The 23,926-nt window shown below is 40.8% G+C and overlaps 4 protein-coding genes across 9 annotated transcripts; all 4 read left to right on the forward strand.

Annotated features, from left to right (window-relative positions):
* Positions 1-413: 413 nt before the first annotated feature.
* Positions 414-12,970, forward strand: LOC132791656 (inversin-A-like). Of its 6 annotated transcripts, XM_060800671.1 has the most exons (18): positions 420-668; positions 1,644-1,703; positions 2,238-2,398; positions 2,459-2,770; positions 2,848-3,033; positions 3,113-3,204; positions 3,386-3,542; positions 3,900-4,304; positions 5,638-5,862; positions 6,088-6,234; positions 6,318-6,471; positions 6,586-6,743; positions 7,995-8,115; positions 11,077-11,148; positions 11,443-11,979; positions 12,046-12,309; positions 12,595-12,692; positions 12,752-12,970. In XM_060800671.1, exons 1-18 carry the CDS (start codon positions 608-610, stop codon positions 12,932-12,934), a joined length of 3,393 nt encoding a protein of 1,130 aa, XP_060656654.1. In that variant the 5' UTR covers positions 420-607; the 3' UTR covers positions 12,935-12,970. The 6 variants fall into 6 exon arrangements, with proteins under 6 accessions (XP_060656651.1, XP_060656652.1, XP_060656655.1 ...); XM_060800668.1 differs by lacking the exons at positions 11,077-11,148; positions 11,443-11,979; positions 12,046-12,309; positions 12,595-12,692; positions 12,752-12,970 and adding an exon at positions 9,151-10,511 and having other exon boundaries at positions 414-668; XM_060800669.1 differs by lacking the exons at positions 11,077-11,148; positions 11,443-11,979; positions 12,046-12,309; positions 12,595-12,692; positions 12,752-12,970 and adding an exon at positions 9,151-10,511 and having other exon boundaries at positions 415-668; positions 5,638-5,826.
* A 1,234-nt stretch (positions 12,971-14,204) lies between these two features.
* On the forward strand, positions 14,205-15,821 carry LOC132792495 (putative inorganic phosphate cotransporter; the record flags this gene model as incomplete). The annotated part of the gene is given in 5 exon segments (XM_060801899.1): positions 14,205-14,348; positions 14,410-14,946; positions 14,948-15,286; positions 15,288-15,497; positions 15,564-15,821. Coding segments are annotated over 5 exon segments (1,479 nt in total), but the record flags the coding sequence as incomplete, so codon positions are not given.
* Positions 15,822-16,997: 1,176 nt separating this feature from the next.
* On the forward strand, positions 16,998-19,073 carry LOC132789920 (putative inorganic phosphate cotransporter). The gene is made up of 4 exons (XM_060798257.1): positions 16,998-17,064; positions 17,319-17,455; positions 17,517-18,602; positions 18,668-19,073. Exons 1-4 carry the CDS (start codon positions 17,043-17,045, stop codon positions 18,896-18,898), a joined length of 1,476 nt encoding a protein of 491 aa, XP_060654240.1. The 5' UTR covers positions 16,998-17,042; the 3' UTR covers positions 18,899-19,073.
* Positions 19,074-20,644: 1,571 nt separating this feature from the next.
* On the forward strand, positions 20,645-22,656 carry LOC132790181 (putative inorganic phosphate cotransporter). Its single transcript, XM_060798638.1, has 4 exons — positions 20,645-20,735; positions 20,935-21,071; positions 21,132-22,205; positions 22,278-22,656. The coding sequence occupies exons 1-4, from the start codon at positions 20,714-20,716 to the stop codon at positions 22,476-22,478; spliced, it is 1,434 nt and encodes a 477-aa protein (XP_060654621.1). The 5' UTR covers positions 20,645-20,713; the 3' UTR covers positions 22,479-22,656.
* The last annotated feature ends 1,270 nt before the right edge of the window (positions 22,657-23,926 follow it).

Raw genomic sequence — 23,926 nt, forward strand, 5'->3', positions numbered from 1 at the left:
GCATGCTATACAATCATTGTGCATTAAATAGGCGAGTGTACTGATTGTTGTTGTGCTTGTGGGAAACACTCGTAGTTCTAGAGTTAAAAATTCCATAAAATATTGATAACCAAAGCAAATACGATCTCGGTGGAAGGCCTAAAAAACCCATTGTTGATTTTTAAAAAAGTAGGGTGACCATACGGACATGTCTGTATGCATGCAGGCAGCTCATATTCAATGCACACACGCGAGGCACGTTCTGCAATTGGCCAACAACGACAACGACAACGACGACGCCGACGACAATTGCAAACTGACCACAAAACGCGTATTGACAAGCCGCTGAAACCATTAATGCCAGCCAGACGTCGTTGAACTTGCAACCGCAACGGACCGAGCTACACAAGAGCTTTAAATATAAAATCTATTTAAATACAAATTTAAAACAAAAAAAAACTGTGCTAATTTAGTGTAAAATAGACAACGATTTAATGTGCCGATTATATCGCGACTGGAGCCATGTGCAGAGTCGAGGACTCTAAGGAACAGCGTCCCAGTCAAAGATCTAGCCAAAGCGAAGCCAATAGAAGTATTTGAAGCTGAAACTGTTTTCGAGGATTGAGGCATGCCACCAAAGCGAAGACGTCGATTTCATGGCCTTTATTACCATTCATCGCCGCCAAAGGGTGAGTCAAATTTCTCTGTGTGAACACAAGCAAATTCATTCATTTGCATTAGTTGCGCCTAATTGAGCCAATTAGATTTTATGTGTGGCAACCAATTAAAACACGCAACGTCTTCACTTCCCCCTGGGGAGAGGCACATGCGTGACAATGCTCAGGCATGGCCAAAATTTGCATATTGCGTGCAACGAAATGAAGTCGAAGTGTCAGAGGCTCAACAAGTAACAATCGCGAGTTGGCGGCGACATTAAGTGGCACTCGCTAATGCGTCATTTCCGTGGCAGTTGTTGGCTTTTTATTGCTGCCTAAAAACTCTACTTGCAACTCAATTACTGCACACCAAAAAAAAATACTTAAACTCATATGACAAAAAGGTAAAACGAAAGCAAAGTCAGGCTAATAAAAGCAATGTTTTGTTCTATTTGCAAGCGAATTATTTACATATGCAGCTAATGAAATTGTTGTTTACCCAAAGGCACATACATATTTAAGTGGCACAAATACACACACAGAGGGAACTGTTATTTATTCAGCAAAGCAGAAGAAGCGGAAGAGCGCGTACAGGACGCAATTACCGACCCACTTCTGTGTGGCACCTTTTTGGCCACCATGGCAAATGGCACAACACAACACAAGGCAGGGCTATAAAAAAATCGAAAAGAAGTATAAAAAACTACACAGAAATGAGAAATAACACATTGAGCTGTCCTAAATTCAACACCTTGCCTGGTCAGCAAAGTTTAGTTGGCCAACGTGGCTCAAACTTACCACACGCAACAACAGAGAGCAGGACATCGTCGTCAACTTAGCAACTTGGAAGTAGGCGCTGAGCAAGTTGTTCTAAGGCATTTTGAATGATTAATAAGCAACTACAACTCACTATATTCTATTCGATATCGATAAATAAATATATGAATTTTGTGTATTTCTCTGGCTGAATACTAAATACGAAATAAAAAATGTCTGATTCACTTACAGTTATGCCAATGAACGGACAGGCGGCGGGCCCCAATGGCGTTAAGCGGCGTGAGAACGATGGTGCGTATGAGTAATGTGTTAAGTTGTTAACTTTTCCGAATGGCCCTTGGTCTGTCATCGTCTGCGGGGGTTGAGCACTGAGTACTGCACACCAGCTGGCATTTTCTCAATAGTTGCTCAATATTTCAAGTGGGCGTTACGTTTTTGCATTTCGATATCAACATTTAGCGACCTTCGAAGTGCACAAGGCGTTTCAAGTTGCCAAAAAAAAAGAAGAATTTGAGTAAAAACTAGCGGAAAAGTCAGCGCGGCAAACTCATGAAAAGTCGGAACAAGTTGTTGAGACTTTAAGTTGAGCATTTGCTCGCAATTTTGCTTTTTAATTTCGTTTTACTTGCAAATTGCATGCAAACACGAAGCCCCCGGAAGAAAACAAAAATGTAAATGAAATCGAAACTTGGCCAAAAAAAAAAAGACGAAAAAAAATGGGGTGTCAAAAGGGCGTAACGGGAGCGGGGAGGGAAAGCTTTGTAATGGATTGCAAAATTAATTTCCTTGCACGTTGCAATTTGCAATTTGCGACGCCTTTAATAGATTTCTCGGTGAAGCTATCGACCATTCGAATCTGGATACACGAAAAGGACATTGCCAAGCTGACACGCATTCTGTGGGCGGGCCAGGGACAACGTCTCTGCCAGCAGGCCAGCAACAATGGGCGTGTTAAGCGATTCCTCGCCGCTGTGCCCCATGTCATGGTAAGCAAATCGTCGCCGCACTTTACAGCTGCAGTTACTGAAGACTTCCTTCATCGGCAGAATGCTAGCAAGGATCTGCATCAGGCGGTGATTGACAACAATCTGGAGACACTGCAATCGCAGCTGGAGCCTCCGGTGCCCGCTGCGCTCGTGACAGCCAAGGATGGCAACGGTTTGAATGTCATACACAAGGCCGCGGGCCTCGGACATACGAAGATCTTGGAGTATCTCATCGGGCTGTGGCCGGAGGGGGCACATGAGATCGATATTACGGGCAAGACACCGCTGCATTGGGCTGCCAGTGCCAAGAACAATATGCGCTGCTATACGCTGCTCACACAGGCTGGCTGCGATGAGGAGGCCTTGGATTACGTGAGTACTACAGCCCCACCCCCACTCACGACCGGAACAATTAAAATTCCAGCCTTCAACATTCCGGCAATTTGCAGAAAATGAAGACGCCCGTCTACTATCGCCACAAGCCGCACGAAATCGAGCGAGCGTTCCTTGTCTATGTGCCCGAGGCGCCGCGCATCTCCCCCGACAGCGTCACCGACTGGGAGGCTCTCAGCGATGAGGGTAACGACAGCAGCGTTGGCGGCGACGCCAGTCGAAGCAGCAGCAAACAGAGCAAGGTAAAGATGGGTGAAGCGGGGCGCAATGACCTTGTTGGCTAATTGAAAAGCTTGTTACCATATTTCTCTCCAATATTAGAAGTTGAACATTAAACCGACGGCCGCTGTAAATGGTCGTAAATCGTTGGATGACAGTGCCGAGAACACCTCGGAATTGGACACGAATGATGGGTAAGTGACTTCACATTCACTTGGCCTCAGCTTGGTTGCTGCTGCTAGTTTCTTTTTGATGGGGGAGCAGAAGTTGCGCTTCCCTCGTTTTTTCCTTTCGTTTTCTTTTGTGGCATGGCTTTGAGTGTTTTTTGCATTTTGAATTTGCCTTTTTTCCCCCCCATCCCCGCCTGCCGTGCAGTACAAGTGCCAATGAGGATGATGATTTGTCCAAGGCGGATGCGGAAGTGGAACCGTTGCCATCGCAGAAGCGTCGACCGGAAACGCCAGCTGCATTGGCCGCTGCTGGCGATGCCAGCGATGCAGCCGATGCTGGCGATACCGAGAGCGAAGCTGAGGTAAGTTTTTAGATGCCACAACTCGGTCGGAGAATTTTACCGGGCAAGCGCTCCGAGTTTTTGTTGTTCTTAGATGCTTTGCACCCTGCGCTTTTGCTGTACAGTTGAAAAGTTGAAGGAAGAGCTGCAGTTATGTATTTGTTTTTCTCAACTTGCTCAAAGTCAAAGTAAGCCATTGTCGGCCCTGATGCGGCTTTCTTTTTGGCCAACAAACACACATCTTACACGAATTGTATATTAGACACAACAATTTGCCAAGTTTAGCGCTTTATCAGCTCCGTCTGATTCCTGTAGCATACGCGTAATATTTAAGGATCACAAGGAAAGCAATCAGTCGACAATTGTTTACTTTTACAGAATATTGCAAGAGCTGTAAGCGATGATGATAAGATTGAGGCAGAGCCAGCAGCTGAGGAGAACCCAACGGAGGCGGAAGCGGAGACGGAGACAGAGATGGAGAATGGCACAGCAACTGAAGAGGCCGAAGAGACAAACGGATTGAATGAGATTGATGACAATGTTGATGATGTTGATGCTGAGAGTGAGCAAAATGCAACTGAAAAGACTGAAGCAATTGAGAACGATGTGGAAACAGTAGCCGAGGCAGAAACCGAACCCGAATCGGAACCAGAACCTGAGATTGAAAAAGAAAAGCAAGCGGAGACGGAAGCAGAAGTGCAGCTGACAAACGGCGACGAAGCTGAGGAAAATGTGGAACAAGAGAAAGCTGCTGATGACGAGGATGAAGAGGACGATGATGAGGTACAGATTGGCATGCTTTAAGTAGCCAATGTTTGTGCGATCAATCGATTCGATTGATGTTGTTTTTGTGGCGTTTTGCTCAATGAATGTGAATCTGTAAAAATCTCAAAAACAAAACCTAACAAAAAAATAATAAAAATAATGTCAGCTGCAGGCACTCAAATTTCAACTTATTCCTCAAATATGTAGCTGCCACCAAACCAAAAGTAAAATCAACCTGCAACAGCATCAGCAACTGCAACACACTTAAAAATAGTCAACTTGCTTGGACAAACCAAAAACTAGTTTCAGACTCAAAATAATTGTATATTTTGTAAACGCAAAACATACTCTACTATACCTATACCTACTTATACCAATACCTATACCTATATACATATATCTCTCTACATATATACATACATATATTTATATGAATATCTATTTAAACCGTAACTAATTAAATCAATAACCAATTAAAAACGAAGCAAGACAGCAATAAAATAACCGCAAAGTCGTGTGTTTTGTTTTCGTATCTGCACTCGTATTTCTTTCCTTCTTTTTCTTTGCAACAGTTCCGCAAATACTTTCCGTAACCGTAACCGTATCCGTGTTTGTTTTGTCTGTTTTCCGCTCTTCCTCGCTCTGTCGCTCTCTCGCTCTCGCTCTGTTTTTCTACTAGATCAAATCAATGCCATATCGATTGGCCAAATCAGCAGCTGTTCAGCAGTTGATATGCAAACTTTCTCCCCCATACGCTGGCTGCGTCGTATGTGTCCCGCGGCATTTCACTTTCATTTCGATTTACTGACTCGCTTCTCCTCCTCCCCCTCCCTCTCTGACGTTTCGTTTCAGCTGTCAGGCAGCCATTCAAATGGCAACGGTGCATGCAAACGTCAAGAACAGTTGCAAGCATTAGATATATATGCCCATATACTACATACGTAGTTTTTATTTTCCATATGCATTTTATTTGAAAAACTTTTCCTCAAATTACTGCAGTTGTCGCCGCTGGGCAAAGCGGAGGAGGGAAGCGGGGAAAAATTCGCATTTATTGCGTTCTATTTGCTGTGTGCGGGCGTTGAGCAAACAATTTAATGACTACAGCTGTGATCTGTATCTGAAATGCATCAACAACATGGCGTATGCGCAATATTGTGTAACCTAATAATTGTGTCATGTGGTAATTGGACGACTTATGGAATGATCTGATCTGGCTATAGACTGCACCCACCAACACTAGCAGCACAATTTCGTTGTTGTAGTGTCGTAGTGTCCTTGTGTTCGTATCCTTGTGTTGCACCTGTTAGCTGTTAAGGCCGAGTCCATCAATTACAAGCGCAATTCTCTGCAGGATGTGATAGCGCCGACGCCAAGCGGAAGCCAACAACAAGAGCAGCAAGAGCAGCAACAAGCGAAGCAACAGGAGCAGCAACCGGTCGAACTGGATCAGGATCTAGTGCCGGACAATGATGGTGGCGACTCGCTAACCTCCTCGCTGGCCATTGAGGGCTTTGTCCAAGGCGCCTCCGAGGATTATACAGTTCAGTCTCAAACTGCAGCTTATGAAGTCGATGAAGTATAAGCGGCTAACCTCTTTTCTATCTTCATCGTCATCTTCATCGCCATTACTCATTCGCTGTCTCGTTCACATCGCTTGCGTTTCTCGTCTCTTTTACTTTTAACTCTTCAACTCTTTTTGCACCTCTCTCTTTTACCCCCGCTTTCACTCCATCCATGCACTAAAACTTAAATCGATCTACAGCTCTGAGCGCATTGTAGATTCTATTCTGACTTTCCACAGGATGCGCGACTGCAGGAGATTATTGAGTCCGGCGACATGGAGCAGTTAGCGGAGATTGTGCTGAATGGCGAGGGCGGACGTTTGCTTAGTCTGAAGTCCAAGGAGCCTGAAATCCAAGCATTTCTCAACAATGTCCCCAGCTATATGGTCTGTACACCTCACAAAATTTCCTTCTATCCAACCATCGAACAGTCGTCCCCAATGTCACATTAATTGCTGCACACTTGCAGGAGAAAATCCATCGCGTGCATGACGCGGCACGTGACGGCAGTTTGTTGGCGTTGCAGCAGGCTTTGGATCGCCGGAAGTTTGCCATTGCCAAGAACGACATATCGCCAAATGGTGCAACACCGTTGCACGTTGCCGTTCTCTTTGGACACAGCGGTAAGCGTCGAAAACATTCGAAATATTCGCTCTGTCACCATTTCTGTACAAGCTGCGTCTTTTGTTTCTTTTCTCACTCCTCTTTTTCTCTCTCTCTCTCTCTGACCTTTTCAGATATTGTACGCTATTTGGCTTCGCGCTTTCCGGAGACCATGGAAATTACGGATAATGACGGACGCACGGCGCTCCACTATGCGGCCACAATTAAGGACAATGGCCACTTCTACAACGTCCTGTCGCAGCTGGGCGCCAATCCAAAGGCTGTGGACAAGGTAAGTCTAACGCCCAGCTTTCGCATAATTTATAGCCTCAATCATTATGTATAAAACTTCTCTAGCACGCTATTTTGTGTGGGGTGTTTTGTAAGGCTTAGAAAAGAAGCTCTTGATTTTAGAGTTTACGTTTAGGAAATTTTAAATTTAATTTTAAGTTGTTCTTTGAAAATGTAATTAAAGCTAATTTAGATTTTCTGAGACCTCCTGTTTTATTAGACAATTAAAAAGAATATTGGTAAAGTATAAAAACTGAAATAAGTATAGGTTATTCTTATAGCTCTGAATTGGCATTAAATTTAGAGATTTCATTGATTTTAGAAACGTTTTCTGTTTTACAATAAAATATATAAATTCGTTTAGTTTTTGGTTTGCGAAATTTTCGCTAGAGAATTACCCATATACCATACATATATTTTATCTATTTAAAAATCATTCATTCGACTATCGTTATACAATATTTAGCACATTTCGTCATGAATTTAATTAAATATTTAACGATAAAGTTTTCGTTTTACTACTATGTATGGTTTAAAAAGTAAAATAATAATATAATATAAATAATTCTTAGCAACAATTTTTATACCAAATAAATATTCCACTAAATTTCAATTGTTAATCAAAGTTTTATGAAATATTTATTTGAGGGAAATCGCGTGGTAGTTTCTATCTTAAAAATTGAATTTTTGTTTTTAATACTTTAATTAGAATAAATTATTATTTATTGTTTGGCTTGCAAAGTTTACATTCAATTATTAATTTATATTGTTTCATTTGATTCTATTATGTATAATTATTATTTTTTCATTGTTTGTTTAACTTTACTTTTATCAATAGTATGTAGTGTAATAGAGTTTTTTAAAACGCCATCAAGTTTGTTACTATTTTACCAAAAATACATTAAGGCTTTTTATTTTTGATTTAATTATACAGTTGACTAATTCAAAAATAATTTTCCCACGTGTTTGTGAATGGGTTTTTAGTGTCAAGTATAAAGTTATTAGGCATAGGCTTGAGAACGGTAACAGACAACGATTCTAGTTAATTGTCAGCATTAAAATTGAATGAAATTTTAATGAAATTCTATATGAATAGAAAACGGGTCAAGGCTCCAGCGGGTGTTAGCTCTGCGTTGACTTTCAAGTGTCAGTGGCATGTGGGTTGTGCCTAACAAGAGTCCACCTCGAACTTGTATCAATAAGTTATAAATATGAAATGAGCTCAAGAAATACATTTGTTATTGCCACGCAGCTGGGACACACGCCAGAGTTCTATGTGGATATGGATAAATCCAAGGATGTTCTCACCTACTCGGAGCTCTTGACCATTTTTGGGGCCGAGGAAATGGAGAACCAGTTGCTCAGCGATCAAGGTGAGCTCTCATTTATTCATTCAAACAATTGCGAAAAATTGCGTTTACAAATCAATTATCATTTGCTTTTACTGTTCTGCCGTTTATTGTTATTACACGCCGTTTTTCGCTGCGCCACTAAAACCACAGCCAAAGCACATACTCATACAAAAAACCCACAGACAAACCGAGCACACGCGGTTAAATAATTAAATACATTTGCTTGCTAACTCGAACTTCCGGACATGAGCTCAATGATTGGCTGTCTCGTTGGCTCTTTCTGCCCCCCAGCAAACATCGATTTTCACTGGCACACACCACGCACACACACAGGGCACTTATCACGCGTCCTTCAGTGGTACGTATTCATGCAGTTAGACAGTCGTATGGTTAGTTAACTTTCGGAGGCTAAAGCGAGCAGTTAGACTCGGACAGTCGCAGGTGTAGACAGTCAAAACAAAATGGCGGCAAATCGGGAGTTCTTCAATGAGATTATCAATAACATTGACGATATATTCGGTAGGTAAATGAAGAGGAATCCGCATTGCAGGCACTTAAAACGTCAGCAGCTTAGATCTTTATCAGCGAAAAGCCATTAAACTGCACTTGCAGCAACCACGGGTGGTATGCGTGATATTACGTATACGCCTCCGTATCAGAGTGCAGCACATTTTTAGGGAATTTAGCGACCTGTGGAACTAGCGAACTACTTGTAGCTTTGTTTTTGCTTGCGTCAAATACGTTTTCCCATTTGCACATTACTGGTTTGCGCCGACACTCGAATGTACTCGTAATTGATTGATTGATTTTGATTTGATTTGATTGTTTGGGCACTCGGCTAAGCACATGCGCCTATTCTCAGCACCCACAATCACAACAATAACGACAACAACAAGTCTTTAGTGCTTCTGTCTATGGTTATGTCTCTGTGTTTGTGCCGTGTCTATGTCTGTCTGTATTGGTGTGTTGCTGTGTTGCTGTTCAAGCCAGCCCGCTGTGCCGCTGTGTACTGATACTTATCAACGTCAACAATTACACCCAACGCTGCCCAATCAGTTCCCGATGATCTGCACAGCGCACGACGCGAGCTGCAGGATGGCGAAATCGCGCGGACTTTGGAACGTTGCTTCAGCGTCATCACGGAATCGGGCAAACTCTTGAGCGGATCCCGAGCCTCGGCTTTATCGCATCGCAAGCCATTGAGCGCCTCGGCCTTGCAGCTATCGGTTACCAGCTATTTGAGCCGCTTTTTAAAGCGTGCTGTCTACGATAAGATCAAGCGACGACAGACGCGACTCGATCACAATCTCTTCGATGTGTTGTGGCCGGCGATGAGGAAGACATCGAAGTTGCGCCACCTGGAGGAGGATATCAATTGTGGCATTATTGCGCCCGATTTCGATGTGTTTGTGGTGTTCCAGGAGTTTCTGGTGCCATTTCTCAAGGACATGCATTGCCTGAACATCGATGCCGACTTCAAGCCGCATCCACGACTCGCCTACTTTCCCATGGACAATGGCGAGCGTCTCAATACGGCGGCATTTGTCTTTGACGATGAATCGCAGCTGGTCACGCGCTGCATTGTGGAGGCATCGCGTAATCTGGATCAACTGGAGCTGCCGCTCAACCTCACAATTGGCCAGATCGAGCAGGCCGAGCGTGTCATGATGAGCAAAATATTCACGGCCAACTTTGCCGAGGCCATTGGCGAAACCGAGTCGGGCAGCTATTACACTTTGACAGAGCTAATGGAGCCCGACTCTGAGGTGGCCAGCATGCTGAACAATCTGGGTCTAATGATACCCGTGCTAGATACGACCGATCAAGTGCAGGCTGCCGAGTCCACAGCTTTCAATGGCGCCCTTTGGCCTTATGGTCGCGGTGTCTACATTAATTCGGCACAGAATATGGCGCTGTGGCTGAATTGCTTGGAGCACCTGCGCGTCATCTCGTCCAGCAGTAGCAAGGAGCCGGCGGATATGGGCGCTGCTTACACTCGAGTGGGTCGAGCCATTTCCTATCTGGAGACACAGCTGCACTTCAAGGAGAGCTATCTGCTGGGCTATCTGCAATCCCGTCCGGCTTTTCTTGGCACTGGCCTCAAAATGACGACAATCGTGAAGCTGCCAAATCTGATGAAGGAAATGGATAATCTGCGGCATCTGTGTTCGGTGCGAGGACTTAGCATGGTGACGAATCGTTTGTCCAAGTTGACTGTGCGTCTGATCAACATGCAGAGCATGGGAATTGTGGAGTATGTGCTGTTCCAGGATTATTGCACGGCTGTTACCAATATCTTGTCGTTGGAGAAGGATATGTCGCTGACAAATTCTAAGCATATTGCCACGATGCTGGTGAAGATCTTTAAGCGCAAGAAGAACAGCTTGATCGACCGCAACTGATCGCAGATACAAGATACAACATAGAAGATATAAAGATGATACAATTGAAAGCACGCCCCATACTATACATTTCAATGCAATTGTATTGTAAATACAACTAAATAATAAATATAAAATAACAGCAAGTGCACCAATTACTGCTAATCATCATGTAAAATATATATACTCGATTGCTGATCGATAAACGATCGATAACATTAGTGTTTAACATGCGCATAGCCACCACCAATATCCACATCCTCCGCTTCTCTCTCGGCCGTACCGTCGCACGCAAAAGTTCTCTTGAGATACACGTACGTACCCCGACCCTCCGATATCTTGACCCCTCAACCACAACCTCTCCACCACCGTCCTCTGTTAGCAATTGTGATTCGTATCAATATTTAATATGATTTGCCAAGTATGTTTTGAGTTCCCATCATATTCTCTATTGACTCCAGTTTATCTTGTCTTTATATTATCTATTGAACTCTCTCTCTCTCTCGCTTTGTGTACATAGGCTAGTTACTCTCATAAGTGTGTTTTGTAAACTCTACAATCTGCAGCTCTCATTAATTCACTAATTCTCTGGCATCAACAGGTCAGGCGCAGCCTGTGAGCTTTCAGGCGAATCCCATCTTCAAAACGGAGCAAGGAAAATATCTGGCAGACAGTAAGTAGACAATAACATATCTTAAGTGTAAGGTTAAGATATAATTTTTAAGTGTGATAGATACATCTGAGAAAAGTTATGTACCCATTCGATTCACCTCCCAGGGGATTCTTCAAAATAATATTAAATAATATTATATTTCCTGCAAGACATAATATATTTCGACAGAATCTTTACTAGATATTCTACCCCTATATAAATATATATTAGACGTGTTAGACGAGTTTTGTTAATTCAAACTTATTGCATGTATTAAGTATTCGCTAAATTCTTAACTCATTTTACTTTCCGTAGCATTGGCCGATCCCTTGATCAAGGCATTAACAGAGATTGCCAACAAGCGTCCCAAGGATCCCGTTGCCTATCTGGCCAATTATCTGCAGCATTTTATGGGCGAACGCAAACCCATCACGGAGGCAGAAGTCCACTCGGGCAGCAGCAGCAAGACGAGCAGCAATTCAACGGCTTTGGCCAGCTCCAACTCCAAGATGAATGGTAATCGCATTGCCAACAATCGCCCACAACTTGTGGAGCTCGATGCACGTTCGCTGGTCGAGCAACAGCAGCTGCAGGAGGAGGATGATGACGAGGACGGCGCTCTGGCTGTGCAACATATGGAGGAACGGGATGAGCATGGCCAGAGCATGTTGCACTTTGCCTGTGCTCGTTCGCATCGTCGTGGGGCGCTCTACACGCTCATCGAGGAGTCACGCATCGATATCACCTACAGGGATGAGTTGTATCGTACGGCCAGAGATGTAGCTTTGCAGGCGAATCAGCCCAATAATGCTGCCGAAATCGATAGATTTCTGCTCGCTCAAGCAGTTGTTGGTGAGTACCCAGATAGCAATCCTGAATTCTTAATATTAATCAAAATTTTATTAAAAATTTTCCTAGGTGATGTGGACAGCTTTGAACAGCTGGCCTTGCAGGGTTACGATCATATACTGGACATTGAGGATGAGAGCGGCAAAACCATTTTGGATGTGGCTGGCGAGCGACAGAATGAGGCACTCGTCAACTTTTTGAACAACTTACGTGCTATGGAGGAATCGCGTGAGGAGCTGCATCAAATGATACGCGACAAGAATTTGGTGCGCATAAAGGAGCTGACTGCCGTGCCCAATGCCAAGTGGCTGATCAGGACCAAAAACTACTATGGTATATATGTATAAATTCTATAAATACTATAAATATTGTAAATAATATATATACTATAAATACTATAATGCCTATAAGTACTATGTATAAATAGTATAAATATTGTAAATAAATACTATAAACGCTATAAATACTACATATACCATATAAATTTAAATACTAAAAATAATGTACATCCTATAAATACTATAAATATTATGAATATTTCAAATACTTTAATAAGGACACATACTATATGTAATTTAAATACTATAAATACTTTATATACTTATCTTATTCCTGAAGGTCGCACTGCTCTGCACATAGCTGTGCTCAAGGAGTCCGAGGAAATGGTTCAGCACTTGGTGCAGCTTTGTCCTGAGGCACTCAAAGTCACGGATAATGTGAGTAGTAAATACTATTCTATTAACTTTGTTTAATTTTCGGAACTCTCTTTTCCCAGCTTGAACGCACTGTTTTGCATTATGCTTTGGGCACCAATTTCTGCGAGACAGTCAGTCGTATTCTTATACAGAACGGCGCCAAGCGCACGGCAAAGGATCTCAAGGGTAGGCAGCCAAGCTACTACTTCATTAATAAGGCGGACATACTGCGGCTACAGGAGGAGGAGGAGGAGAGTCGCTGATCAACAGTAATTTAAGCAATTCTTAGTGTATATCCATTGTCTAGCTCTAAGCTGTTCTAGTTAAATAAAAATGATATAGAAATTATGGATTTTGATTTATTACTTTCTTTTAGACCACTTCAGAAAAGTGTGGTCGGTAAAACCCTTGCTTTAATTTGCTTTTGATTACCAGCTTATCAACTAAATGAACATCGATTTTAATTTCTTATGAATTCTCCATTTTTTTAATTTAAATGCCAAAATTTTCCTACAAGTTCCGTATTTATGGACTTCAGTGCTGAACCCATTAAGAAATCAAAATACATATCTATATACGTACGTAATGTACATGAAAGCCAGTTTTGCAGCGCTGGCTGATAGTGTCATTCCTTGATTTCAAGTACTCGGTTGATAGGGGCCCATTATTTAAATACGATAATTCATAAGTACATGAAGTGAGCCCATTGACTGGGCACCGAAAATTTGTTGTGACGGAAATGCCCTGGGAATTTTCAAAATATCGGATGATCGGACACTATTTTATCTGCGTAAACAATATAGTAAATTATGATATAAATTCAAATGAAATACTATTGAAATACCTTAACTAATTATAAGGAAATACCTACAATAACTTTATGCTCATTTCCTGATCACCAAATGCATTTGTTCTATTGTTGGATTAATCATTCAGAGATTTACGCTAATCAGTTACAAATTTGATAATTTTTTAACACCAGTTCAAATATTTTAGATTAAGCTGTCTGCGAGTGTTTTCTACTTGCGTGCTTTCCTATCAATGGGCCAGAGTTCGGCGCATGTTGTCCACGCTTATTATTATCTGACTATTCAATTGTTGCTAAAGTATTATCGTATGCTTGTGCGGGGGAGATCTATTCGTTTATGCACTGATTTCAGACTTTGTCTACAGCACTATAATCTAGGTGTAAAGTGAACATGTTGCGGCCTCCCTTTTGAGTAACTTTTCGAACGGCATCGCGCGAAGTTCGATTTTAAAACTAAAGTCCTGAAATGACAGCAAAAAAATAATAAGGGTAGGTGAAATATATCCTATAAGTTTTCAATAGGTGCTGGATTTCTAATGCTAGAAATAATACTGGATTAATGGAATGCTTTATGGTATCATAAAATATTTTCGGTTTTTGTTATGTTTTTCTTATGTTTTTTACGATTTATTGACATAGGTAAATGTAAACTCTAAAATGATTTCTGAAATCTTATTTAGAACTGAGATAATTGCCGTTGCTCCTTTTGCTAATCCCTTGAATCATTGACAGGTCCAGCGTTTGGTCAGCGACATGTTCAATCGCTGCTGATCTTCTTTGCGATTGTGGTCAACTACATGGGCAAATTCAATGCCAGTGTTGCTGTTGTGGCAATGACAAATTCTGACACAAGCAATCATGATATTCCTGTAAATATACTACTACTTTATTTTACTTGCATTCCGGCTAACTCAATGTTCTTTGCTTCAGACCTATGACTGGAATGAAATGGAACGCTCTTTCATCTTGTCCAGCTTCTTCTGGGGCTATATTCTCACTCAATTCCTGGGTGGTTGGCTGTGTCGTCGCTTCGGTGCCAGAATAACAATGTTCGCCTCCACTTTTGGGTCTGCTGTAATGGTCATCTTAGTGCCCTTCTTTGTGCCTTGGGGTGGTTGGCAGTCCTTCTGCGCCATTCGCGGGTGCATGGGTGCCTTCCAGGGGATGCTGTTTCCCTCCATCCACACTCACCTGGCTAATTGGTGTCCACCCAAGGAGCGCAACCGGTTGGGAGCTTTGTCCAACACAGGTATCGATTTTGGATCAGTGGTGACCATGTTTGTCAGTGGACTCATCGCTGCCTCCAGTATTGGCTGGCCAGGTATCTTCTACGTCGCCTGCGGTGTTGAGGTACTATGGTGCATTTTCTGGCTAATCTTTGGCGCCAATACACCGCGACAGTCTAAATTTATCAGTCCCGAGGAGTTGGAGTACATTGAGACGTCAAAGAATGAGAATAAGAAATTGGGAGGAGGCCAAGGAGACGCGTCAAATTCCTGTGCCATGGAAGGCCATCCTCACTTCGGTGCCCCTGTGGACACTGTTCCTAGTGCGTTGTACCCAAGCGTGGGGTAACTCCACGCTGCAGGCCGAAATTCCCGCCTATATGAAAGGAGTGCTTCAGATGGACATGAAAAGCAATGCTCTATACTCTGCCCTGCCGTACCTCTGCTCATGGATTTTGGCCTTTGTCTACGTGATTATGGCGGATATCCTGTTAACTCGTGGCATAATGACTATTACAGGCATTCGGAAATTGATTAATTCATTGTCTTCCTGGCTGCCAGCCATCTTTCTGATTGGTCTCGGCTTTTTTGGACAGCGACCAGAAGACCTTGGCCATTGTGCTTATGTGTCTGAGTGTGGGTATCAATGCTGGTTCGACTATTGGCTGTACCCTCAACACCATCGATCTGTCGCCTAATCATGCGGGCATCCTTATGGGTATTGTCAATACTGGTGGAAATGGTATACCAATTTTAACGCCACTTGTGGTGGGTGTCATAGTTAAAAATGAGGTGAGCTTGTCAGAGCTGTCTACTAATTATATTCACAAATTAACAAATTGATTTCGTATCTCATAGAATGATCGTGCTGAGTGGCAAGTGGTTTTCATAATTTCAGCTGTCATTTTCTTTGTTGGAAACCTTGTCTACGTTATTTTTGGCCAAATGGTGAGTCAGCCGTGGGATGCCGCAGACTTTCTGGACAAACAAAAAGCCAGCCACATTGAAGAGAATGGAGAAGCAAACCTTAAAGCAATTCATGCAAAGGAAAATGCCAAGCAAGCTGAGGAGAAGAATATGTCGGATCAGCAAGACATAAAGACTTAATGCTCGAAGAACTGGAAGCATCAGGCAGAACTAATTAGTTCGAAAATGTGAAATAGTGATAACCTTATGTGTATGTAGTACTAATACCAATTATGATTAATTTATAACTGGTGCGATAATATTATATAATAAAATTTTAGTGAAAACTTTTGCTTACGTACGAACACTACCGAGAAAGCGAAAGAGATAGAGAGTGGATAGACTGTGTTGCGATTGGAGGAGGAGGAGAAGGAGAGTAGTTGATCAACAGTAACTTAAGCAATTCTTAGTGTATAGCCATCGTCTAGCTCTAAGCTGTTCTAGTTTAAAAAAATGATATAGAAATTATAGATTTTGATTTATTACTTTCTTTTAGACCACTTCAGATAAGTGTTATCGATAAAACCCTTGTTTTAATTTGCTTTTGATTACCAACTAAATGAACCCCGATTTTACTTTGATTACGAAATCTCCATATTTCAAAATATATTTGCAACATTTTCCTATAAGTTCCTTACTTATGGGCCACAGTGCCGAATCCATTGAGAAATCAACCTACATACGTAATGTATATGAAAGCCAGTTTTGCATTGCTGACTGATAGTGTCGGTTGATAGGCGCCCATTAGTTAAATACGATAATTGATAAGTACGCGAAGTGAGCCCATTGACTTGGCACCGAGAATTTGGTGTGACGGAAATGCCCTAAGAATTTTTGAAATGTCAGATGATCGGAAACTATTTTATCTGCGTAAACAAAATAGTAAATTATGATATAAATTCAAATGAAATACTAAAGAAATACCTTAACTGATTCTAGGGAAATACCCACAATAAATTTATGCTCATTTCCTTATCACCAAATGCATTTGATCCATTGATGAATTAACCATTCAGAGATGTACGCTAATCAGTTACAAATTTGATAATTTATAACACCAATTCAAACATTATAGATTATGATGTCTGTGAGTGTTTTCTGCTTGCGTCTGTGTTTATTTTTCTATCAATGGGCCAGAGTTGTGCGCATGTTGTCCACGCTTATTACTATCTGATTGTTCAATTGTTGTCAAATATTGTTTGTGTTTGTATGCATGAGATATGTATTCGTTTGTGCACTGATTGCAGACTTCGTTTACAGCACGATAATGTAGCCGATGTTAGGTGTAAAGCGAACCAGATGTGGCCTCGCCTTTGAGTTACTTTTCGAACGGCATCGAGTGTAGTTCGATTTTAAAACGAAAACCCTAAAATGACGGCAAAAAATAATAAGGGTAATTGAAATATATCATATACGTGCTCAACAGGTGTCGGGTTTCTAATGTTAAAAATAATACTGGAATATAAACAAGTTTAATTGAATGCTTTATAATATCATTAAATATTTTGAAGTTTTTGTTGAGATTTACAATCGCTTTAAATCTCTTAAGTATTTGGGATTTAGTGACTTGAGCAAAAGTGAATTCCAATGATTTGTGAAAGCCGTTGTTCCTTTTGCTAATTCGTTAATCCGCTTAATCTATGGCAGGTCCAGCATTCGGTCAGCGACATGTTCAAGCGCTACTGATCTTCTTCGCGATCGTGGCCAACTACATGGGCAAGTTCAATGCAAGTGTTGCTGTTGTGGCCATGACAAATTCTGACACAAGCAATCATGATATCCCTGTAAATATACTACTACTTTATTTTACTTGCATTCCGGCTAACTCAATGTTCTTTGCTTCAGACCTACGACTGGAATGAAATGGAACGCTCATACATTTTGTCCAGCTTCTTCTGGGGCTATATTCTCACTCAGTTCCTGGGTGGTTGGCTGTGTCGTCGCTTCGGTGCCAGAATAACAATGTTCGCCTCCACTTTCGGCTCCGCTGTGATGGCCATCTTGGTGCCCTTCTTTGTGCCTTGGGGTGGTTGGCAGTCCTTCTGCGCCATTCGCGGGTGCATGGGTGCCTTCCAGGGGATGCTGTTTCCCTCCATCCACACTCACCTGGCTAATTGGTGTCCACCCAAGGAGCGCAACCGGTTGGGAGCCTTGTCCAACACAGGTATCGATTTTGGAACATTGTTGTCCATGTTTGCCAGTGGATTGATTGCTGCCTCCAGTGTTGGGTGGCCCGGAATCTTCTATGTCTCTTGCGGTATTGGTTTACTGTGGTGTATTTTCTGGCTGATCTTTGGTGCCAATACGCCGCGGCAGTGTAAATTGATTAGCGCAGAGGAACTGGAGTACATTGAGACGTCAAAGAATGATAATAAGAAATTAGAGGAGGCCAAGGAGATGCGTCAAATTCCTGTGCCATGGAAGGCCATCCTCACTTCGGTGCCCCTGTGGACACTGTTCCTAGTGCGTTGCACTCAATCGTGGGGTAACTCCACGCTACAGGCCGAGATTCCCGCCTATATGAAAGGAGTGCTTCAGATGGACATGAAAAGCAATGCTCTATACTCTGCCCTGCCGTACCTCTGCTCATGGATTTTGGCCTTTGTCTATGTGATTATGGCGGATATCCTGCAAGCTCGTGGCATATTGACCATTACAGGCATTCGGAAATTAATTAATTCGTTGGCTTCTTGGCTGCCAGCCATCTTTCTGATTGGTCTCAGCTTTTTGGACAGTAGCCAGAAGACCTTGGCCATTGTGCTTATGAGTCTGAGTGTGGGGATTAATGCTGGATCCACTATTGGCAGCGCCCTTAACACCATCGATCTATCGCCCAATCATGCGGGCATCCTTATGGGTATTGTCAATACTGGTGGAAATTCTATACCAATTTTAACGCCACTTGTGGTGGGTGTCATAGTCAAAAATGAGGTGAGATTGTCAGAACTGTCTACTTATTATATGCACAAATTAACAAATTGATTTCTTTCTCATAGAATGATCGTGCTGAGTGGCAAGTGGTTTTCATAATTTCAGCTGCCATTTTCTTTGTTGGAAACCTTTTCTACGTTTTTTTTGGTCAAATGGTGAGTCAGCCTTGGGATGCCGCAGACTTCCTGTATAAGCAAAAAGCTAGCCACATTGAAGAGAATGGAGAAGTAAATCGTAATGCAATTGAGGAAGTGAAAAATACCAAGCAAGCTGAAGAAAAGAACAGAAACACATAAAGACTTAATGCTGTTAAGCATTTGGAAAACTGGAAGCATCAGCCGGAACTAATTAGTTCAAAAATGTTAAATAGTGATAACTTTATATGTATTTAGTAATAATACCAATTAAGAGTAACTCATAACTCGTGCGATAATAGCAGTTAATAAACGTAATTAGTAGAATTATCTCTGATTGAAAACTTTTGCTCACAAACGAACACCATTGTGCAGAGAGAAAGAGAGAGTGAAAGAGACTGAGTTGAGTTTGTTTACCTTATCGTTTTGCACGCTTTTTGACACTTCAGACATGGGCCAAGGACTTGAGGTAGTAATCTCTGCATTATAGTACACGTTACCAATTACCTATAATCGCATTTGAGCTTGACGTAGTTAAGTTCAGTGCTTGAAACTATCAAGCAGCGAGGGAATTTCGAGTTCAAGTGATTGATACATTTAGTATATAACATAACATAGTATATATTTTATAATGCTGCTGATTATAAGGCGATACAGTATTTGGGAATGTCTCCGAAAAAAGTGATCAAAACAATAAATTCAATTTTGTTTTTCCGTGTTTCTATAAATAGATATAGATATATAATATATTCATTTCAAGGTATACGAATAAATATACAGTAAATAATTTAAAATAAAATTAAAAGTTTTAATATAATTTTCTATAAATAACTTGCTCGAAATAATTGTTGCGCGCTATATGTCGCATGCGGCAGAACTTACATTTAAATTAAAAAATAAACGATTCAACATTTTTGTATGAAATAAAAAACAATATAAATGTTCATCCATGCATAAGATTTTAACACTTCGCATGTTTAAATATTTCTTTAAACACTTTAACCCAAACGCAACTTCTATATTTGTCGCATGTGAATGCTCCGATTTTTTGTGTCAACGTTCCGACATATTATATGAAGCTAATCAAAAGCAATTAAATCTACATTTGGTAAAAAAAAAGTTTTGTCAAATATTTTTTTGCTATTTTAAAAGCGGACGAATGTTGCATTCATTATAACTGACATATACCCATATGATAGCTAGTTTAACTACTTAATACTTTAAAGTAAAAATTACCATTACATTTTACTTAGTAAGAATCAGCAAGCAGAGGGTAATATCTATAAGCAAGACGATCCATAAGTATTCCCAATAAATTGAGGAAGATTCCTTTGGAATACAAAAAGCTGGAAGTGAAAAAAATACATTTTTATTTGTTGCATTTATTTTTAAAGTTCTTAAGCTTTTTAAATAAACTAAAATAAAAAGCCTCATAAAAAATATTGCCTGCTTTTAGGATGGACTGTATATTAGGTTTTTGTTATTGTGCCATAAGCTTTAACTTGTTAAAGTGTCAGATCTTTTAAAAGATTACGGAGTAATTTGTCAACAGCTGATTGTTAATTGGTTTATCTCGCTACTATCAGCTCAAGTGTCACTTGATTGAGGCGTGTGACATGATCTTTCTAAACAAATTTGTTATTGACTTAGGTCAGCAAACAAAATATGGTCGATTTGAATATACCATATATATCGAGATTTTCTCTATTTTGGGTATTATTTTCTTTATGGTTCAATTTGTGTGGGCAGCACGTGCTAATCATTATCGTAGGATTATCAATACTGATAAGGTTAACCAAAAATTGTTGGCTTATCAGACCATATTCATGGGCGATCGGGGATAAAGTGCCTGGGATTCAATTAAAGCGTTAGCTCTAGCCACACTTATTCCTCTCTGGTCAGCAGTGTGGTTTAAACGTGGCCGAAAATTGTCCGGAGTTGAGAAATCTATTTTAGTTAAAGTAATTATGGATTAAAATGACGGCAGAAGTAAACAAGGGTAAGTATTAAAGTGAAAGAAAGTTAAAAGGATCTGAAATTGCGGTCTCAAATATTTATTTATTATGCAATTAACACTACTTGCGTCGCAATAACATCTGAAAGTCGCCGAAAAATGATTAAATGCTCAATAATTCGGGTATGGAACATTCGAAATTGTGAATAAATCATTATTGATTGTTTTACCTCTTGATTTATAGGTCCCTTTCTGGGCATACGTCATCTTCAGGCGTTGCTTATCTTCATAACCATAACTTGCGTCTACGTTGGGCGTCTCAATGTCGGCGTATCTGTCGTGGCAATGACCAATGCCGAGTCCACGAATCCCGATTTTCCGGTAAGTTTAAGATAGCGTCTACCCTAATTGACACCATTACTTAATGTTGATTAACTCTAGGAATACGACTGGACGAATGGACAGAAATCCCTGGTGCTGTCTAGCTTTTACTGGGGCTACATCATTACCCAGTTTATCGGCGGTTATCTGTGCAAGCAGTTTGGTGTCAAAAAGGTCATGTTCTGGGCCACCATCAGCTCGGGCGTGTGCAGCGCTGTTACGCCTCCGCTGATCAAATGGGGAGGCTGGGGCGCCTATTGCGGAATTCGTGTCGTGATGGGTTTTGCTCAAGGCGTGATCTTTCCGTGCATTCATCAGCATTTGGCTCGCTGGTCGCCGCCACAGGAACGCAATCGCTTGGGCGCCCTCAGTCACACTGGCATCGAGTGCGGCAATGTGTTGTCCATGTTCATGAGTGGCATGATTGCCAAGGGTCCGATGGGTTGGCCTGGCATCTCGTACATCTCCGCTGTGTTTGCCTTTACTAGCGGCATCTTATGGTTCATATTCGCAGCGAATAATGCCACCGAATCACGTTTCATTGGCGAAACTGAGAGGGACTACATCGAGTCAACGCTGCAGCACGATGAGAACTACCACAAAGTTATTATTCCCATTCCATGGCGCGCGATTTGGACCTCCGCTCCCTTCCTCGCTGTGCTGGTGACACGTTGTGCAGAGAACTGGGGTCTGAGTACGCTGCAGGCCGAGATTCCCGAATATATGAATGGTGTGCTCGGTATGGACATTGAGGATAATGCGCTGTTCTCTGCGCTGCCCTTCCTGGCCATGTGGGTCATGTCCTATGTGTATTTGATCGCTTCGGACATTCTTTTAACTAAGAAATATATGTCACTAACGGCGATTCGCAAGACCTTGAACTCGCTTGCCTTCTGGGTGCCCGCCGCAACGCTGATTGGCATTGGATTCCTCGACGTTGACCAGAAGACCTTGGCCATTGTGCTGATGACTCTCAGCGTGGGCTTCAACAGTGGCTCAACCATTGGCAGCTCCCTCAACTCGATCGATTTGTCGCCAAACCATGCTAGCATCCTGATGGGCATCATTAATACCGCTTCGAATATCGTACCGATTATTACTCCATTGGTAGCTGGTGCGATTGTCTCTGATGGAGTGAGTTGTGGTTATGAGTATTATATTTAACAGTTATTTATTATTTACTATGCTTATCTATTTATTTTGCAGACGGACCGAACTGAATGGCAAATTGTTTTTATTATCTCGGCTGTGATATTCTTTGTGTTCAATTGTATTTTCCTGATATTCGGCACAGCGGTGGTGCAGCCCTGGGATGCCGAAGACTTCCTGCTTGGTAAGCAGCCCGAGCTGGCGAAGACTCCGGCGATAAGCGACGAATCCGATACGAAAAAGTCGATCAGCGGTTAACCGGAACCGATAATCCGCAATCTGACAGCAATTCGAAATTCGAGTATTATTTTAAATCACATAATAAACCCATAAACACTATACAATTCTGTAGAGTACGGAATCGATAAGCCAGGAAACCCAATAAAAAATCAAATAATAAAAAATAAATTTAATAATAATAATATTTGATTTACTTAACTATATTTAGATAGCTATTGTTATTTGTGAGTGTGCGTAGTTTAGTGTAATGGTAAAATCAAAAGAGAAACTAATAAATATGAAGTGTTTTATTGGGTTTTTCATAATACTTATCATTAGGTTGTCGAATTTAATCAATACTAATGAATTTTTATTTACAAACCTACAAAATTAGCTGCTCTTATTAATATATATTTTTTAATAACTTTGTGAGTCACATTAATTTCTGGTATTGTTTACTTCAAATACAATTTTTTGGGTAATTTGCGCAGTTCTTGAGCTCTGCACAACTCAATTCAATTGGGTTTTTTTTCAATAAATATAAATCATGATATTACTAGATATTAATGTAGTAGCTATCTTTTACTGTGATTCATTTTCTTATATCAGTTATTTATATAGTGTTATATATATAAGAGTTTTGTGTTAACAATTTAAGTGAAAATGATTTAAATTATTATCCATTACCAAATATGTATATTAATATTAAAATAGTATTAAATAAATAAACAAAACAAGTTACAAGTAATACAAAAATTGACTTATTTAGTTGTCTATAGTTTGACATTTTACGTCTTGTTCCAGTCTCCAAACAAATTGAATTTATGAGGCATTTCAATAGAGTTTTCTTTGTGTATAGCTTGAAAATGTGTCGTTAATCATCCTTGTATCAATACTTGAATATGTTCTTAACTTCCTCGAGTTGCCCTATATAATCGCACGGTATTCGGTCTGGCGATAACTCAATATTCTTCTACCCATTTCATTTGTATTTAAAACAAGCCAATAAAATGTTATAAATAATATGCTTTGACTTCTGCTATTGTTATTCCCCTTGGTAGTCCGTATTTCTTTATGGTGCTAAAGTGGTTAGTTGCTACACTGCGAGAAAATAAAGCCCAAAGATGGAGATAAGCTATCACTCATATGTGTTTACCGTCGAAATTTACCCTTTTCTTTATCTACATCAATTGAATTTTATTATTTTCAGTGTAGAACACTTATGAGCTGATTTATTTTGAACAATGCTTCGAATGTTATCAATTTATTATCACTTAGCTACCCAGTAGCATCGCTTATCACTGCATTATGGCTTGCTGGACAATTTGCTTATACAATCAAGGCTCTTTAACTAGAAGCACTTGAAGTTTTTCGACTGCGAGATACCCTGTAATCAAGTGCAAATATGTTAGTTATACTTTTAACAAATTATTAATAGTAAAGATTCAACAAACGAAATATATTTTAGAGGGATATTCCTTTTATTT

The sequence above is a fragment of the Drosophila nasuta genome, chromosome 3 (genome assembly GCF_023558535.2).
Source record: "Drosophila nasuta strain 15112-1781.00 chromosome 3, ASM2355853v1, whole genome shotgun sequence".
NCBI lineage: Eukaryota > Metazoa > Arthropoda > Insecta > Diptera > Drosophilidae > Drosophila > Drosophila nasuta.

Coding starts and splice junctions, on each gene's coding strand:
- LOC132791656 (XM_060800668.1), top strand. CDS start 608: ATGCCACCAAAGCGAAGACGTCGATTTCATGGCCTTTATTACCATTCA. Junction 3,034..3,112: donor GCAGCAGCAAACAGAGCAAG/GTAAAGATGGGT, acceptor CTCCAATATTAG/AAGTTGAACATTAAACCGAC. Junction 6,472..6,585: donor CGTTCTCTTTGGACACAGCG/GTAAGCGTCGAA, acceptor TGACCTTTTCAG/ATATTGTACGCTATTTGGCT.
- LOC132789920 (XM_060798257.1), top strand. CDS start 17,043: ATGACGGCAAAAAATAATAAGG. Junction 17,456..17,516: donor CAAGCAATCATGATATCCCT/GTAAATATACTA, acceptor TCTTTGCTTCAG/ACCTACGACTGGAATGAAAT. Junction 18,603..18,667: donor GTGTCATAGTCAAAAATGAG/GTGAGATTGTCA, acceptor TCTTTCTCATAG/AATGATCGTGCTGAGTGGCA.
- LOC132790181 (XM_060798638.1), top strand. CDS start 20,714: ATGACGGCAGAAGTAAACAAGG. Junction 20,736..20,934: donor GACGGCAGAAGTAAACAAGG/GTAAGTATTAAA, acceptor CTTGATTTATAG/GTCCCTTTCTGGGCATACGT. Junction 22,206..22,277: donor GTGCGATTGTCTCTGATGGA/GTGAGTTGTGGT, acceptor TTTATTTTGCAG/ACGGACCGAACTGAATGGCA.